We start from the raw sequence: 15269 nt of genomic DNA on the forward strand, positions 1-15269 counted from the left end.
AAACAAATAAATATTTTCACTCAAAAAGTACTAAACTCTTAAAATAAACCAAAAATTACTTGAACTACAAAAACTGTATTTTGTATTTTGAGTTTCCATTTTAAAAAAATTATAGTTTCAGAATTCCAGTTAAATTTAGGGAAAATAATATAAATCCTGACAATTTAGAGTTTTGTTACAGAAAATTCTGATATTTTACATAATTGCTGAAAATTTTGATTTTTAATCTGTCGAGATACATAATTAGCTTCCGATACATCCAATGAAGATATATTTTTTTCCTTTGTAAAGATACATAATTAGCTCGCGATATATTTTTTTCGATTTTGGGTCTATCTAAATACATAATACATCTAATGAAGATAATTTTTTTCCTTTATAAAGATATATAATTAGCTCTCGATACATCCAACGAAGATACATAATTAATTAAAATTTTTGTAATTACTTTGTAAGAGTGAGAATTTGTGTAAATATGGTAAGTTTAGGTATAAATTTATTTATTTGTCCACAATTAGAATTCAAAGATATCTTCTGAGGATAAAAAATGCTCATTTTGATAAATGAACTGTATGAAAACTACTCTAATGATACTCAAGGGACTACTTTTAACCTCGTACAAAAGATAAGGTGCCATTTTTTATATCTTCCTGCTTCTTCCCCAACCCCCAAACTCTCTGATTTCTTTCAGCTCGGCATGAGAGAAAAGAAAATACTTTAAATCTCAACTGTCTCGTAATATACAAGGTATGCCAATTTACTTTATTTTTTTGTTTTTCAAATTTGGAATTAACGATTCTATTGGGAGATCTAAATGACAATTTTTTGTCTACAATTTTTAATTGGATCGGATAGTGGGTTTGAGTTAATTATTTGAAATAGAAAAATTAAAATGGAAAAGGGATAAATATTATGATAAATTATATAGATATACCTTCCGTTATACTTCGGTAAATATATGCCCGTATAGTTAGTGTGAGCCGTGAGGCATATACTTATCATTTCATTAACGATACATTTATCCCTTTTTCAATTCAGTACTTTTACTAAGATAGGGTATATATCAGTGGCGGACCTAGACTTTTGGTTAAGGGTGTTCATATTTTTCCTTGGACAAAGAACTATTTAAAAAACAAACCTGCCAAGGTTCAAACCCGGGTTGATGCGGAAATGCACCCTCTTGACCACTGGACTATGCTTCTTTAGCTTGTCAAGGTGTGCAACAATATGTATATAACCATAAATATCTATATTTAACCTATATACTCGAAAAAAATTTCCGACGAAGGTTGTTCATCTGACCACCCTTCGTTGGTTGTGGCTCCGCCACTGGTATATATGTATTGAGAAATTCACTAAATATATCCATAAATATTAAGTGATTAGACAGGACCTGACGTACTTGCAGCTTAATAGGGACGTTAGTTACTCTAGATAGGAAGGTAGAGAGGTCGGTAGTTAGGGTAGAAGGTTAGTTGGTCGAGCGTGGTCTAGGATAGGTATTATTAATCTCGTATGATCTTTTTCTTTGATTCTAGTATGAGTTTAAGTTTTGTGCACTGTCAATGTACAAAATATTCTTATACTATCAGGTGAACTTGACAAGCTATTGCAGGTTACCTAATTTTTTTTACATAAAAATTGAAAAAGAAAAAAATTAAGTAACTTGCAATAGCAGGTCAAGTTTATCTGATAATGTAGAATATTTTGTGAGTATTATATGTTGTTTCCTTTGTTCACTGTTTATATTTATATTTGTTGTTGATAGTGTTCTCTTATTCATTATATTCGGTATGACTTCTTTGCTATATTATATTTTCTTTGCTTGCTTGATTTTCGATACGTTTTACTTGAGCTAAGGGTCTATTAGAAACAACTTTTTTACCTTTCACACAAGGTAAGGGTAAGACTCTGCACACAATACGCTCCCTAGACCCCACCTGTGGCGTTACACGGGATATATTGTTGTTGTTTACGTAAATATGAATCAATTCTTATTGTAAGGTTTCTGGAAGAACCATATGCTTCAAATCCTAAATCCATCATCATAGTGTCAGTGTTGCATCGGCAAGGGTAGTGCGGCAAAAGTGTTGAGTGCGAGCAACTTAGGTTACATACAACTGGGAAAAAAGGATAGTCCTGCCAAGTATTCGAAATAACTGCTTTGTCAATAAATTTTGTTTGTCCTTGGTAGTTCAGCAATGTGTTGAAGTATGCTATAACTTGAGGTTTCTGTAATGTTAGGAGGTCATGAGTTCAAGCCTTGAAAACAGCCGGTGAGGCTGCGTACAGTACAACTTTTGTGGTGGGGCCTTTCCCTCGGACCCTGCACATAGCGGGAGCTTTAGTGCCCTTTAAATGTTCGTTTATTTTTTTACTTTTTTTGGTAATTAATGGTTTATTATTTATAAAGTAACTGATCAGTACAAAGTTTTTGGGAAATCTGATATAAACAAGAGTGGAAATATTTTGTTCTGATGATGATGTCAAGGAAACAGGAAAATAGAATCTGATGTTTTTCAATGTTAAAAAAAGAAGCTAATTTCCGCATATGACTCTTGATTTCTCTCCTGTTGGATATCCAGAACCGTGTGTTCCTAAACTCAAGGTTGTTCCCCTTCCACGTGAGGTCCGCGTTCTAGACTTAGAACAACCTCTCCTTCCTGATATCCAATGGGGGGTAGAGCTTCAACAATGGTCATTTCTCTGTTTTATCGGTAGGAATTAGGCCAGCCCCAGGCACCTTCCAAACTTGGTATATTATAATTGTGTTCATAGTTTAATGACTAGTTATTCAAATCATGGTATTCTTTTGTTGTTCTTTGAATAAACTACTGCAACAACAACATATCCAGTGTAATCCCACAAGTGGGGTCTGGGGAAGGTAGGATGTACATAGATTTTACCCCTACCTTTGTGGGGTAGAGAGGTTGTTTTCGATAGACCCTTGGCTCAGAAAAGCGCAATCAAAGAAGGAAAGATAGGAAAATAACGGCAACCTTATAATTAATTGTACAATCTCTGTTCCTTCAGTCCATAGCACTTGGCAGATTGCTAAAACCAGTAGGAAACTACTAAACTTCCCTCCTTATGTAAAACTGAAACTAGTATAAGATTGCTCGCCCTCGGAAGAGGATCTAGAGGCTTGGTTACGGTTTCACGTCAACTCAATAGTTTTTGCTAGACTTTGTGTATATGTATAAAGATAACATTTGACTGTGAATCCACTTATTATTGTAGTGTAACTTAAGATGGTTGTAGCATGCAGGAATCAATAAATTTCAAATCTTGGATCCGACCCTGCTCGCCCTGAAGGTGCAATGGGAGCCTCCAGTGGACCAAGGCGGCTATCTGGGATGCAGAAGCAAGTGCTTGCTTTATATAGGGGATTCTTAAGAGCAGCCCGCTCCAAACCTGCGGAAGAGAGGAAGCAAATTGAGTCAGTTGTATGCAGTGAGTTCCGCAAAAATTCTAAGCAAGTCGACCGTAAGAATTTTATTTATATCGAGTACTTACTTCGTCGTGGTAAGAAACAACTTGATCAGCTCAAAAGCCCTGACACTGTTGGATTGTCGTCCTTAAGTGTTGATTCTTCGCGTACAAGGGGTTCATCCTCCTAGATTTTGTAAAGAAACCGCTCCTTTTTCAACCTACTGGAGTTGGTTGATTATAAGATCTCTTTTACTACTAGGATTAGGAAACATTTGTATGGTGCTAATGACTGTAGTTTACCATCTGTAAGGGGGGTTGACTTCGGGGCTCGAGAGACGGAATAGATAGCGCCCCACAAGTTTCGACTTCCCTGTTTGGTAATACACTTGTTTTTCACACACAATCAACAGAGGCCTTCTCGACATATGTTGCAATGTCTTACGATGCATTGTCGTTTTTGGTTCTCTTCAATAAGAATCCTGATTATTCAGATAGTGTAAGAGTTGAGAGCTTCTACATCATTAGTAAATTCATTTGCTGCTTGTTTCTTTCTTGTGGAAATGATCAAAAGATTTTTAATCTTAGATGCCATTTGTTTTTTCTTCAATATAAATGCAAGCTTGAGTTGGTATCTGTCTCTGTAGTTTCTTGTAGCCTCTTGTTTGTAGTGTTTTGGTGATACCTAAGATTTCGAATTAGCTAGTTTATAGTATTACTTTGTGTGTGTCTTGTTTCCTTTATTATCTAGCGGTGTGATATCCCTTTTTGTTGTTTGCTTTTATGTTTTTTGTTTTTTATACTGTTATCTGTCTTGAGCCGAAGGTCTATCGGAAACAGCCTCTCTGAGATAGTGGCATAAACTGCATACACTTTACCCTCTCCACATTCAAAATATACTATTAACCAAGACCGCCCAAGTATAAACTGAAACATTAAGTTCTATTAGACCGGATCGGGTTTGAATTATTATTTAGGTCGGGTTATGGATTAAATTAAAACTAATTTTTGGTGAAATTGGGATAAATTAAATTAAAAAGGGGAAAATGAACAGGACTGTGACACGTGTCCTGCCGTTAGTGAGAAGCGTATATATGCACTTTTTCATTAACGGCAAGGTTATATTTATACCTAAGGTATAACGGAGGATATATCTATATCATTTATCAAATTCAGGGATATATTCGTACCTTTTCTGTATTATTAATGCTGCACAAATTAGCAGCCAATTGCACACAATTATTTGATAAAAGAATCCTAATCCAAGTGATTCTTAAGCTACACGTAATATTCTTTCACAGTTTTTTAGTTACTTTTTACCATATATTTTTAGCACTCTTAATTTTAAAAATAAGTCTTATCATATATTTTAGTGATATCTTATAAAGTATATTTTAGGAGATAATATTATAAAAATAATTAAATAATAAATTAAGGAAAAAAGCGAACAGACAATTTTATCTATTCTGAAAGTGAGGGGAAAAAAGTTTAAAGAACATTTTTAAAGCTCTTATAGATAGATTATAAATATCGACATAGATTATAGATTATAGATTATAGATATAGAGATAAATTATAGATTATAGATATATACAAATATTGAGATAAATTATAAATTAGAGATATAGATATATACAAATATTGAGATAAATTATAAATTATAGATTATAGATATATACAGATATTGACAGGGGCGGATCTATTAAGGCCCGTGGGGGTGGCACGCCACCCGCAAACTTCGACGGAAATTCTATATATATAGTTGTATATATATAGAGAGAGATAGTTAAATATTAAACAAGGCACCTGGAATATCAATTGTCTAGTGCAGTTGGCAAAGTGCTGTTGTAGACCCAAGGTCGCGTGTTCGAACTTGGCCAACAACATTTGTTTTTTAAAAATCATTTTGGCAGCAAACCAACAGGCGTAATAATTCTCAATTAAACAGCCATATCCGCACAAAGCCACACTATTATCAATTTTGTATAAAAGTAATCTTATTTTTTGACCCTTTTTTTTAATTTAATTATTTAAAAGGTACTTATCTTTCATTAAAATTAAAACAAAAATCCTATTTCAAAAGGAAAAGATCTATGTTCTTGAGCTTTGCTGCAGCTGGTTGCTCTTTCTCTCTGCACTCTTGCTTGTTGCTTGCTCTCGTTGTAAGTTATTTTGAAAAATTATTTTGTTTCTCTTTCTTGAACCTAGAAATTCAAATTTGAAATTATCTTGATTTAGGAGAAAGTGTTCTAATTTTGTGAATTGAGATGGAGAATTTTTTCAAGAAGGTTAATTATTCTCAATCTAGTTCTAGTAATGTCAATGTCAATCGTTCTTGTCTTATAACTGACCTCGATTTGGGTTCACTTAAAGCCGATCCGGGAGAAAGAAGACCTATTTCTGATTATGATCCTCGAATACGAGATAAAGTGAAGAAATATTATATTGAAAAAGGGCCTTGTCAACCTATCTTGAAACCATATCCTTCAAGTGAAATAGGAGGTAGAATGCATCAATTTGCTTCAAGTTGGTTTAAAGGTTCACATTCGACTTGGTTGGAGTATAGTGTGGAGAAAGATGTCGCGTATTGTCTTTGTTGTTATTTATTCAAAAATGAATTTGTTCATGAAACTACGGGTGATTTTTATGCATCGGAGGATTTTAGGGGTTGGAATAAGGCTCTTGAAAGATTTCGTTTGCATGTCGGTAAAGTTAATAGTGTTCACCACAAATGTTACAATAAGATGCTAGATTTATCAAATCGTCGTCAATCAATTCAAGTTGTTCTTGACAAACATTCTGAAAAGTCAAAAAGTAAGTACCGAATGCGTTTGGAAGCTTCAATTAATGTAGCAAGACTTCTTTTGTATTATGGATTGCCTTTTCGAGGTCATGATGAAAGTGAATCTTCAAGTAATCAAGGCTACTTTTTAGGATTTTTGCGGTGGCATGGAGATAACCATCCGGATGTGGGAAAAGTGATATTAGAAAAAGCTCCACAAAATGATACTTTGACTTGTCCTATGATCCAAAAGGATATTGTCAATGCTTGTGCTAAAGAAACATTGAAAGTTATAATTGCGAGGTGGTAATTCCAAGTTCTCCAACTTGCAAGGAATTCGTGATTTGGCAAAGGCATTAGTTGAGGCAAATCTTGTGGAGACTTATTCACTTGTTTATTTACTTGTGAAGTTGATTTTGATTTTACCCGTCGCTACGACAACTGTTGAAAGAGCATTCTCTTCCATGAAGCACATAAAAAATGAAGTGCGAAATAGTATTGGTGATCAATATTTAAATGATTGTTTAGTGTGTTACATAGAACGTGATGTGTTTGCAAATGTAAGTAATGATGTCATCGTTGATCGTTTTCAGAATATGAAAACTGATCGTGGGCAATTGTGATGAATTATGGATATTATGATATTAGTAATATTATTAAAAGTTTTAAATTTGGTCATTTTATTATTGTTCTTTTATTATTGATTGATTTGTTAATTGTCCTATAGACCGAAAAAATGAATGATTCGATTGAATTACTTGGCACCCGGTGAGTTTGGATCCTGAATCTGCCTCTGGATATTGAGATAAATTATAAATTATAGATATGGATATAGATAATATAGCCTTATTGTTACGTGGATTTGATCACCCTTTATATTAATTATTAACACGAGCAAAGAATGAAGCCTATTAAAATGAAGGAACAAGTTACAATCCAATTAGATATAGGAAAAGGTAGTTCATTGTGAGTTGAATAAGGTTAAACCTCTTCCTCTCTCTATATAGAAATCTACAAATAACTTTTTAATTCCATCATTCATTCAAAATTCTAAATTGAAATTAAGTAATATAGCAACAATATGTATTGGTAAAAACAGTATGTTCTTGGGGTTGGATCAAATGGTCCAGTATATTTGGCTACGCCTTCTTCCTCCAAGAATTATGTAATAGCAACAGCTGTCAAATCCGCACTAGTTGAAAAGTCGATTGCATTAAAAATAGAACGAAATATCTTGAACAAAGTAAAAGGTTCGCCTTACATGGTTCGATGCTTCGGTGAAGATGAAAGTGTGGAATATGGTAAAAAGACATACAATCTCTTGCTCGAATGTGCCCCTTGCGGCACATTAAGAGATTACATACTTTTTAATGGAAAAATTCCGGAAACAGAGGCAGCGCGCTATGCGTATACATTCATAATAAAGGGTATTCTTATTGCGATATAAAATTGAGCAACATACTTGTTCTTGTTTTTACTGCTAACAAGTTACTAAAACCATGCCTTTCGAACCGAACGCAATGCCCGTCTTCCAAATAAAAAAAGGACTCGTTGGGAAGAAAGATTACGTGCGGCCCGTAGAGCACATGTAAGGCACAGTCGGGTTGCCACGCAGCGGATCACTCTCTCAGAGTAGGGTATGTTGTTGTAAAGATGCTCACTGGGGATCCTACTTGGTATATGGAAAAGATTAGCAAATATCTTTGTGAGGAGATTAGGGACCAACTATCACCGATGGCTAAAGATTTTGTGACCAACTGTTTGATTTGTGATTTTCGTGGTCTAATATTGAATATTGTGGACGGACTAATTAACCATCCTTTTATTCAGAATGCAGTTACTTGTGACAATGAAGATCAGTTGATCAATGATAATCCTTTCGGTGATAATTGGGTTTCAAAGCATGGTCTGTTTAGAGCAACTTGAGATGAATATCGATGAACCTTCAACAGAGATATATGAATGATCAAAGCAATTCATCAATGTAGACGTGACCAAAATCAACATGACATGACACACTTTCAGCATATCGAAACTTTCAGTTTACCGAAATCAATACGACTCTAGATAGAAAATATAGATTGAGAGAGTAATGTCTAGATTTCCTTATCAGATTGTTATTATTACCCATATACTATTTCGTCCACAATTTTACTATTATTCTTTTCTGCATTATTATATTTTACTTTTATTACATGATTTTATTATAACTTGTATTGATATATTTACTTACAGAGGTGAAGATAACAATATAAATTTAAAGTAAATATATTTTGTTTAAAAAGTGGTTTATTTATCTCTTTATAATTATACAAATCAATTTAATATATCTTTTTGGTTGAAAAAAAAAATTAGTTTTTTTAATTAAAATAAAAGTCAAAATAAGAGTCCGGAACCAAAATATGTCATGAAACTAAAAAAAGTATCAAAAATATGTTATGTTTTTACAGTGATTCCATAATACGAAAATGAGCAAACGGAGTTAAGTTTCAGAAAATGTACATAAGTTATGCATTTTTTTTAACATAACTTTCTTAAAAAAAGAGTTATGTAAGACAAGTTACATAACTCTATTAAAAAGAGAGTTATGCATTTCTTTTACACAACTCACTTTTTAAGTGAGTTATGTATTAGAAGTCACACAACTCTCTTAAAAAAAGAGTTATGCATTTTTTCTACATGACTTATTCAAAAAGTGAGTTATATAATAAAAGTTACATAACTTGATTTTTTTCTCTACGTAAATATAATAAAAATTATATAACTCACTTTATAAAAACTTATATATTATATGAACAATTAATTTATCTTTTAAATTATTATTTTTTAGAAAGAATGCTAACTATTACGAAACGGAGAGAGCAAAAAACTCACTGATTATGTGAGTTATTCAAATATAAAATAAGTTTACAAAATGAGTTATCCTTTAAATATAGCTCTTAAAATATGTGTGATAAGTGTATAACTTTATTAGTGGTATGAAATATGAATATGGTGCGAAAAATATATGAGTTATGCAGAAAGTTGACATGTTCATCAAAAACGTTTGTCAGTCATAAAAAATATCATTAGAAAAAAATGTAAAATTCACAAAAAAAAATGAGCTATATCCTTCTTATTTCTATAAAACTCACATATTTTTGTATATATATATATAAAAACTTACTAATTATATGAGTTATGTAGAAATAAAATGCATAAGTTAATATTTAAGTGAGTTATCCATTATATGAATATAACTCTAAAAATGTATGAGTTATGGAGAATGGATTATCAGTGACGAGGAGTCGTTGACTGAATTTATATATATATATATATATATATGATTGACAAACGTTTTTGATGAACATGTAAACTTTTTGCATAACTCATATATTTTTCGCATCATATTCATATTTCATATCACTATCAAAGTTATGCACTTATCACACATATTTTAAGAGTTATATTCAATGAATAACTTATTTTATATTTGAATAACTCACATAATCAGTGAGTTTTGTTCTCTCCGTTTCGTAATAATTAGTCTTCTTTCTAAAAAATAAAACTTTAAAAGATAAATTAATTGTTCACATAATATGTAAGTTTTTATAAAGTGAGTTATATAATTTTTATTATATTTACGTAGAGAAAAAAACAAGTTATACAACTTTTATTATATAACTCACTTTTTGAGTAAGTCATAAAAAAAAATGCATAACTCTCTTTTAAGAGAGTTGTGTGACTTTTATTACACAACTCACTTAAAAAGTGAGTTATGTTAAAAGAAATGCATAACTCTCTTTCTAATAGAGCTATGTAACTTCTATTACATAACTCTCTTAGAAAGAGAGTTATGTTAAAAAAAATGCATAACTCACTCATTAAGTGAGTTACGTACATTTTTTGAAACTTAACTTCGTTTGCTCATTTCCGTTAAAAATAATGCATATAACTTTTTTTATAAGAAAGTTAAGTATGTTATGGTATCACTTTAAAAACATGACATATTTTGATTTTTTTTTTTTTAATTTTATTGCATATTTTGATTCCGAATCTCAAAACAACGTATTAATGTAGCTTTACTAATACACTGGCACTGGAACTTTAGTGTGAAATAATAGAAAGAGACAATTTATGGTGGGGGCAACTGCCCAAAACTCTGTCTACTCTTTGGAGTTTTTATTCTAAACAGTAATGATTTCAAAGTTCAATAATATATTACTTTTTCTTTTATTAAAAAATAAATAAACAGAATCCTAAGGAAGCTCATGAAATTTTTTATTTTTTCTGCAGTTGGATTCTGAAAAATATATTTGAAAATAAAATTTCAAAAAAATTTAAAATTAAACTTGAAGTTGCAGTTCAGCATTTTCAAAAATTTTAAGAAGTAACGAAAAAATATTTTCACCTTTTTTACTTGAAATTACTTGCAAACATTCAAAAATAATTTTAATTTTTAAATATCATTTTCACTTAAAAAAGATTCACAATGAAACATGATCAAACGTCCACTTACACAAGAAAAATTAAGTTTTTTTTTTTTTTTGACAAAAATAATGTCTAAACGTGTTCGTGCTTTCTTATACTCCATCTATTTTAATTTTTTGATCTACTAACCTTCATAGTCCGTTTCAGAAAAGATGATACTTTCCCTTTTAATAATTTTTTTGTTTTAATTTTTCACATGCTATATTTACGATTATAAGATTTAAGTTCAATTCTATATATCTTATATATTTTTAATTTGAGACCACAAAACTCATAAATTTTTTTTATTTTTTTAAATATTACGTCAAGTTAAAATAAGATAAGTGATTCATAAATACCCCTTACCCTTTCTCACTGACAGTGTGTGTGTGTGAGTATCTTGATGTTTTACTGATCTAGGGGAGTCCTCTAAAATCTACAAACAAATTACTTTTTTGATTTTGTTTGGCTTGGAGTATAACAAGAGGAAAAGATAAAAAAGATGACATTTGAAGGAAATGCAAATGGAAAATTGAGGTATGTATATATTTTATCTCATTCTTTTACCCTTTCTTGAATGTTGAAACTACTCAAATATACAGGTGTAGTTTTAAATTTGCTACCTAGCTCTTTTTAGTATTTCTTTTGAGCTTCTCGGCACATTTCTATACTTAGTATAGTTCCATAATTGGAGTTTAAAAAGGTTAGAATGTGCGTAAATTTTACCTGAGTTGTTCGGACTTTTAAAAAATGTCATCACATTCGTGTCCGACCCTTCAGAAATACATTATTATTAGAGGATCGACACACATCTGTCACCATTTTTGAAAAGCCCAAGCAATATAAGATTTTACCTAAGTTGTTCGAACTCTCCAAAAATGTCACCACATTCGTATTAGACCGTTCAAAAATACACTATTATTGGAGAATTCGATACACACTCATCCAATATTTTTTAAGAATCAGAGCAATATAGAATTTTACCATGTCTTTATAAGTTAGAGAGACTGTTCAAGGGATCTTTAAGCAAGTAGTTGATCAATTTTATAATATATTTTTTCTAATTAATATGCATTAATTATGTATACACTAATAAATAGATATATTATGTATTCATCTACTATTTTTAATTTAAATAATTAGGTAGACGACTATTTAGGTTAATTCTTTTTGTTTTTTCTTTTTCAGTAAGTAGTTAATGGAAGAAGAAAATAGTTTTAGAAAAGTGGAATGTCTAAGAGGGAGATTGCTTGCTGAAAGAGTGGCTTCAAGAAATGCAAAACAACAAGCACAAATTATGGGAAACAAGGTTTGTAAATATGTTGAAATTTAATTTATATTTTTCTCCCTTTTTGTATATTAAAAAGAATTAAAATAATGTTTGGTCATATATTGGAGTGATTCTTTGAAGATGAGTTTTTCAAGTTTTTTCAAAAGTTCAAGACAAATTCCAAAAGTGAAAATGTTTGGCAATTGAAGTTGAGTTTGATCATAAATACAAATTGAAATTGTTTTTTAATTCTTGTTCGTGATTTGGAGTGAAAAGTAACTTTTTGGTGTCTTTCAAATTCCGGAATTTAACTTCAAGATGAATTTTAAAATTTCCTGAAATATTATGGCCAAACATGATTTCTAGAATTCTGCTCGTAAAAAAAATCCATGGTCAAACGACCACAAAATATATATCCAAACGCAACTTCAATTTTCAAATATCTTTTTTAACAGTTTTTATGTCCAAACGCCTAGTAAATTTCGAAGAAACTGTTTTTTTTTTCCTCTCAAATTCAAGAAAAATTGTAATTTTATTTTATTTTTGCCAATTGTAACATTAGTATACTTGTTTGAAAAAATTACAGATGATTGAACTGGAGACTAAATTGAAAGAAGAAACTAAATCAAGGAATAAAGCTGAGAAGAAGCTTAAATTTCTGATAAAGAAACTTGAGTCCAACAATATATTATATAGTATTTCAGATGAAATATCACTTATAAATTCACAAGACAGAGAGTGTCAAGAATCTGTTGGGAGTACAAAATCCAGTTATGAAAATGTTGGAAACAATTGTTCTGACCTATGTTGCTCGGATTCTCCGAAAATGTTGTCGTGTTCATGTCGAAACCTTAAAAAATGCACTGCTTTTGAAGGATTTGACACGCATTCAGAGATATTATTAAAGAATTCGAGCAACATAGCTTCAGCAGAAGAACATTGTGCAAAATCAAGTGAACTTGAATTCTCAAAGTCAGATGGCAATAGGTATGTATATTATTTTTCAAGTTGCAAATCACTTTTTATAGAATATTTATCTTTTAAATTAGAAAGGGGAGCCTTGGAGTAACTAGTAAAGTTGTTGTCATGTGATCAGGAGGTCACAGGTTCAAGTCTTGAAAACAACCTCTGACAGAAATGCAAGGTAAGGTTGCGTATAATACACCTTTGTGGTGGGGCTTTTCCCGGACCCTGTGCATTGTGGGAGGTTTAGTGCACCGATCTGTCCTTTTTTATCTTTTAAATTAGTGTATCATCATTTATCTTTTAAATTAAGTTGTTTGAAACCATTAAAAATTGTGCCGCACTAGAATTGGATCTTCAAAAAAATGCACAACTTTTGGAGAAAATGTCAAGTTCCCAACATACTTTGTACGAACCGTCTAAATATTGTATAGCAATCTTTCGGTTCCTTCAAAAATGCATAGCTTTTGAAGGATCCAGCACACATTCGACAATACTCTTGAATGGTAACAAGCAACATAGCATCCATCAGCATTTTTGAAGGATTCGGGCAACATAGATTTTGACTTACCTGATCAGTGTACAAAAGTTAAACTCATACTTAATTTGCAAATAAGACCTAATACGATCTTTTTAAGGTATTTATTCATGTGAAACAATCAAAATGTCATAACATTGATTGTTATTATGGTTCTAGGTTGAAATCTTCAGTTAAGATGGAAGAGCAAGTGGATTTTCAAGCGGACAATTCATTGGCATTAGTTCCTATGGATCAACCAAAGAAGATAAAGCAAACTATTGATCCAATTGTTCTTGATGACACTGTAAGAGAAGTTCTTGATGCATTGAGGCATGCTAAAGAGAAACTTCAAACACAAATGGAGAGAAGGAAAATGATTAAAGCTAGTTAAGCTCTATGTAAAGGCGGAGCCACTATTTGAAATTTATGAATTCGTAATTGCAGTACTATAAAGTTATTAGGTTCTAATTTAATAATTTGTGTTTATTCAGTAGATTTTCTAGTACAAATATAAGGTTTGGTTCAAAACGATTGAATCTGGCCGAATTCATAACCAATGCGCTAGGTCTTCCCTTGACTCTTCTATGCTACTCAGACTTTTCAAAAGTACTACCGAGTGTGTGTCAGATCGTTCAAAACTTATACATTTTTTAAGGATCTAACACAAATACAATTTTAGTTTTGGAGGATCCGAACAACATTGGTTAAGCGTACTTCAGGATGTGTTTGAAATAGAGGAAATTGATTTTCATGAAAAATATGGAGGAAACTGATTTTCATGAAAAATGCTTTCTTGAAATCTTTTTAAAGAGAAATAAGTGGATTTCTTTTTTATTTTCTTGTGCTCGTTGTGTAATTAAAAAGTACAATTTCAAAAGCAATTTTATATGATTCGGACATATTATGAGAAGGGGGATGCTGAGGTGGTGGAGCTAGGGCTATAGTTATGGGAGTAAATATGAGATGTGTTGGAGGATGAAGAAATACAATCAATAATAAATATCATTTGTGAAATTTGTTCTCCTTTTCCCTGCTTCGATCAAAAATGTCATTTTTCAAGTAAAAATATTTTTCAAAATTTTGATTAGAATATGATACATCAAAAAATATTTTCTATTTTCCTCCGTACCGAACACACCCTCAACCTCAAATCAATTCATTTGCTTTATAGGTGTCATATAGCAGTATGTGGCTCATGACCCTACCAAAGTCTCTTTTATTTTTTTTTGTTCTTTCGGCATGATTGAAGCATGTGAAGTTGATTAGGTTAAAAGGATGGGTCATGGTCCAATTTGGGTAGGCAGAATTTGAACACATAAATAGAGGGATGGGACCAGTGACCCAAACTAGACACAATGTGTTCAAAAAATACTCATTGCATCTAGCTCTCACTCTAATGTAAGGGTGTTACACGGGCCGGACTGACTCAGCCCAGCCCAATTCACTTACAAAAACTACCTGGTTTGATTCGGTCTGGCAAGTCCTAGGGCTTTAGGGTACTGGCTCTCGGGATCGAGTTTTGTTATTAATTTGGGCCCAGTTAACCCGGTCCTGATTAAGTCCGATTAGGGTTGCAGGTTAACCGGCCCAACCCGATTAAGCTTCTTCTTTTTTTTAAAAATTGGATTTAACTATAACTTAGTTTTAATATATTATTAATTTACAATCAAGTATTATTAATTCATATATGTGTATATATATCTTCTATAGACGTATATATTTAACATATACATGTGTATATGCTTTATAAATTAATATATAACTATATATATAATTATATATTGTAGTATATTTTATTTAAAGTAGTACATATATATTGAATGGGACGTATATATGTGTATATATCTTCTATAAAC

General features: G+C 31.4%; 3 protein-coding genes across 4 annotated transcripts; all 3 read left to right on the plus strand.

Annotated features, from left to right (window-relative positions):
- The first annotated feature begins 514 nt into the window (after positions 1-514).
- On the plus strand, positions 515-3922 carry LOC107842911 (succinate dehydrogenase assembly factor 1, mitochondrial). The gene is made up of 2 exons (XM_016686961.2): positions 515-747; positions 3262-3922. Exon 2 carries the CDS (start codon positions 3321-3323, stop codon positions 3618-3620), a length of 300 nt encoding a protein of 99 aa, XP_016542447.1. The 5' UTR covers positions 515-747; positions 3262-3320; the 3' UTR covers positions 3621-3922.
- A 1774-nt stretch (positions 3923-5696) lies between these two features.
- On the plus strand, positions 5697-7658 carry LOC124887027. The gene is made up of 3 exons (XM_047396192.1): positions 5697-6500; positions 6622-6771; positions 7311-7658. The coding sequence occupies exons 1-3, from the start codon at positions 5697-5699 to the stop codon at positions 7656-7658; spliced, it is 1302 nt and encodes a 433-aa protein (XP_047252148.1).
- A 2744-nt stretch (positions 7659-10402) lies between these two features.
- On the plus strand, positions 10403-13903 carry LOC107842162. 2 transcript variants are annotated; one of them, XM_016685918.2, is made up of 5 exons: positions 10404-11197; positions 11849-11969; positions 12517-12917; positions 13027-13074; positions 13591-13903. In XM_016685918.2, the coding sequence occupies exons 2-5, from the start codon at positions 11859-11861 to the stop codon at positions 13802-13804; spliced, it is 774 nt and encodes a 257-aa protein (XP_016541404.2). In that variant the 5' UTR covers positions 10404-11197; positions 11849-11858; the 3' UTR covers positions 13805-13903. The 2 variants fall into 2 exon arrangements, with proteins under 2 accessions (XP_016541405.2, XP_016541404.2); XM_016685919.2 differs by lacking the exon at positions 13027-13074 and having other exon boundaries at positions 10403-11197.
- Positions 13904-15269: the final 1366 nt, after the last annotated feature.

Source organism: Capsicum annuum, chromosome 9, assembly GCF_002878395.1.
Source record: "Capsicum annuum cultivar UCD-10X-F1 chromosome 9, UCD10Xv1.1, whole genome shotgun sequence".
Classification (NCBI taxonomy): Eukaryota; Viridiplantae; Streptophyta; class Magnoliopsida; order Solanales; family Solanaceae; genus Capsicum; species Capsicum annuum.

Excerpts from the sequence above, each read along its gene's own strand:
- LOC107842911 (XM_016686961.2), top strand. The coding sequence starts at position 3,321 with ATGGGAGCCTCCAGTGGACCAAGGCGGCTATCTGGGATGCAGAAGCAA.
- LOC107842162 (XM_016685918.2), top strand. The coding sequence starts at position 11,859 with ATGGAAGAAGAAAATAGTTTTAGAAAAGTGGAATGTCTAAGAGGGAGA. Across the intron at positions 11,970-12,516 it reads CACAAATTATGGGAAACAAG|ATGATTGAACTGGAGACTAA; the intron begins GTTTGTAAATAT and ends AAAAAATTACAG. Across the intron at positions 13,075-13,590 it reads ACCTCTGACAGAAATGCAAG|GTTGAAATCTTCAGTTAAGA; the intron begins GTAAGGTTGCGT and ends TTATGGTTCTAG.
- LOC124887027 (XM_047396192.1), top strand. The coding sequence starts at position 5,697 with ATGGAGAATTTTTTCAAGAAGGTTAATTATTCTCAATCTAGTTCTAGT. Across the intron at positions 6,501-6,621 it reads GTGCTAAAGAAACATTGAAA|TTGATTTTGATTTTACCCGT; the intron begins GTTATAATTGCG and ends TTACTTGTGAAG. Across the intron at positions 6,772-7,310 it reads AACGTGATGTGTTTGCAAAT|TATGTTCTTGGGGTTGGATC; the intron begins GTAAGTAATGAT and ends TGGTAAAAACAG.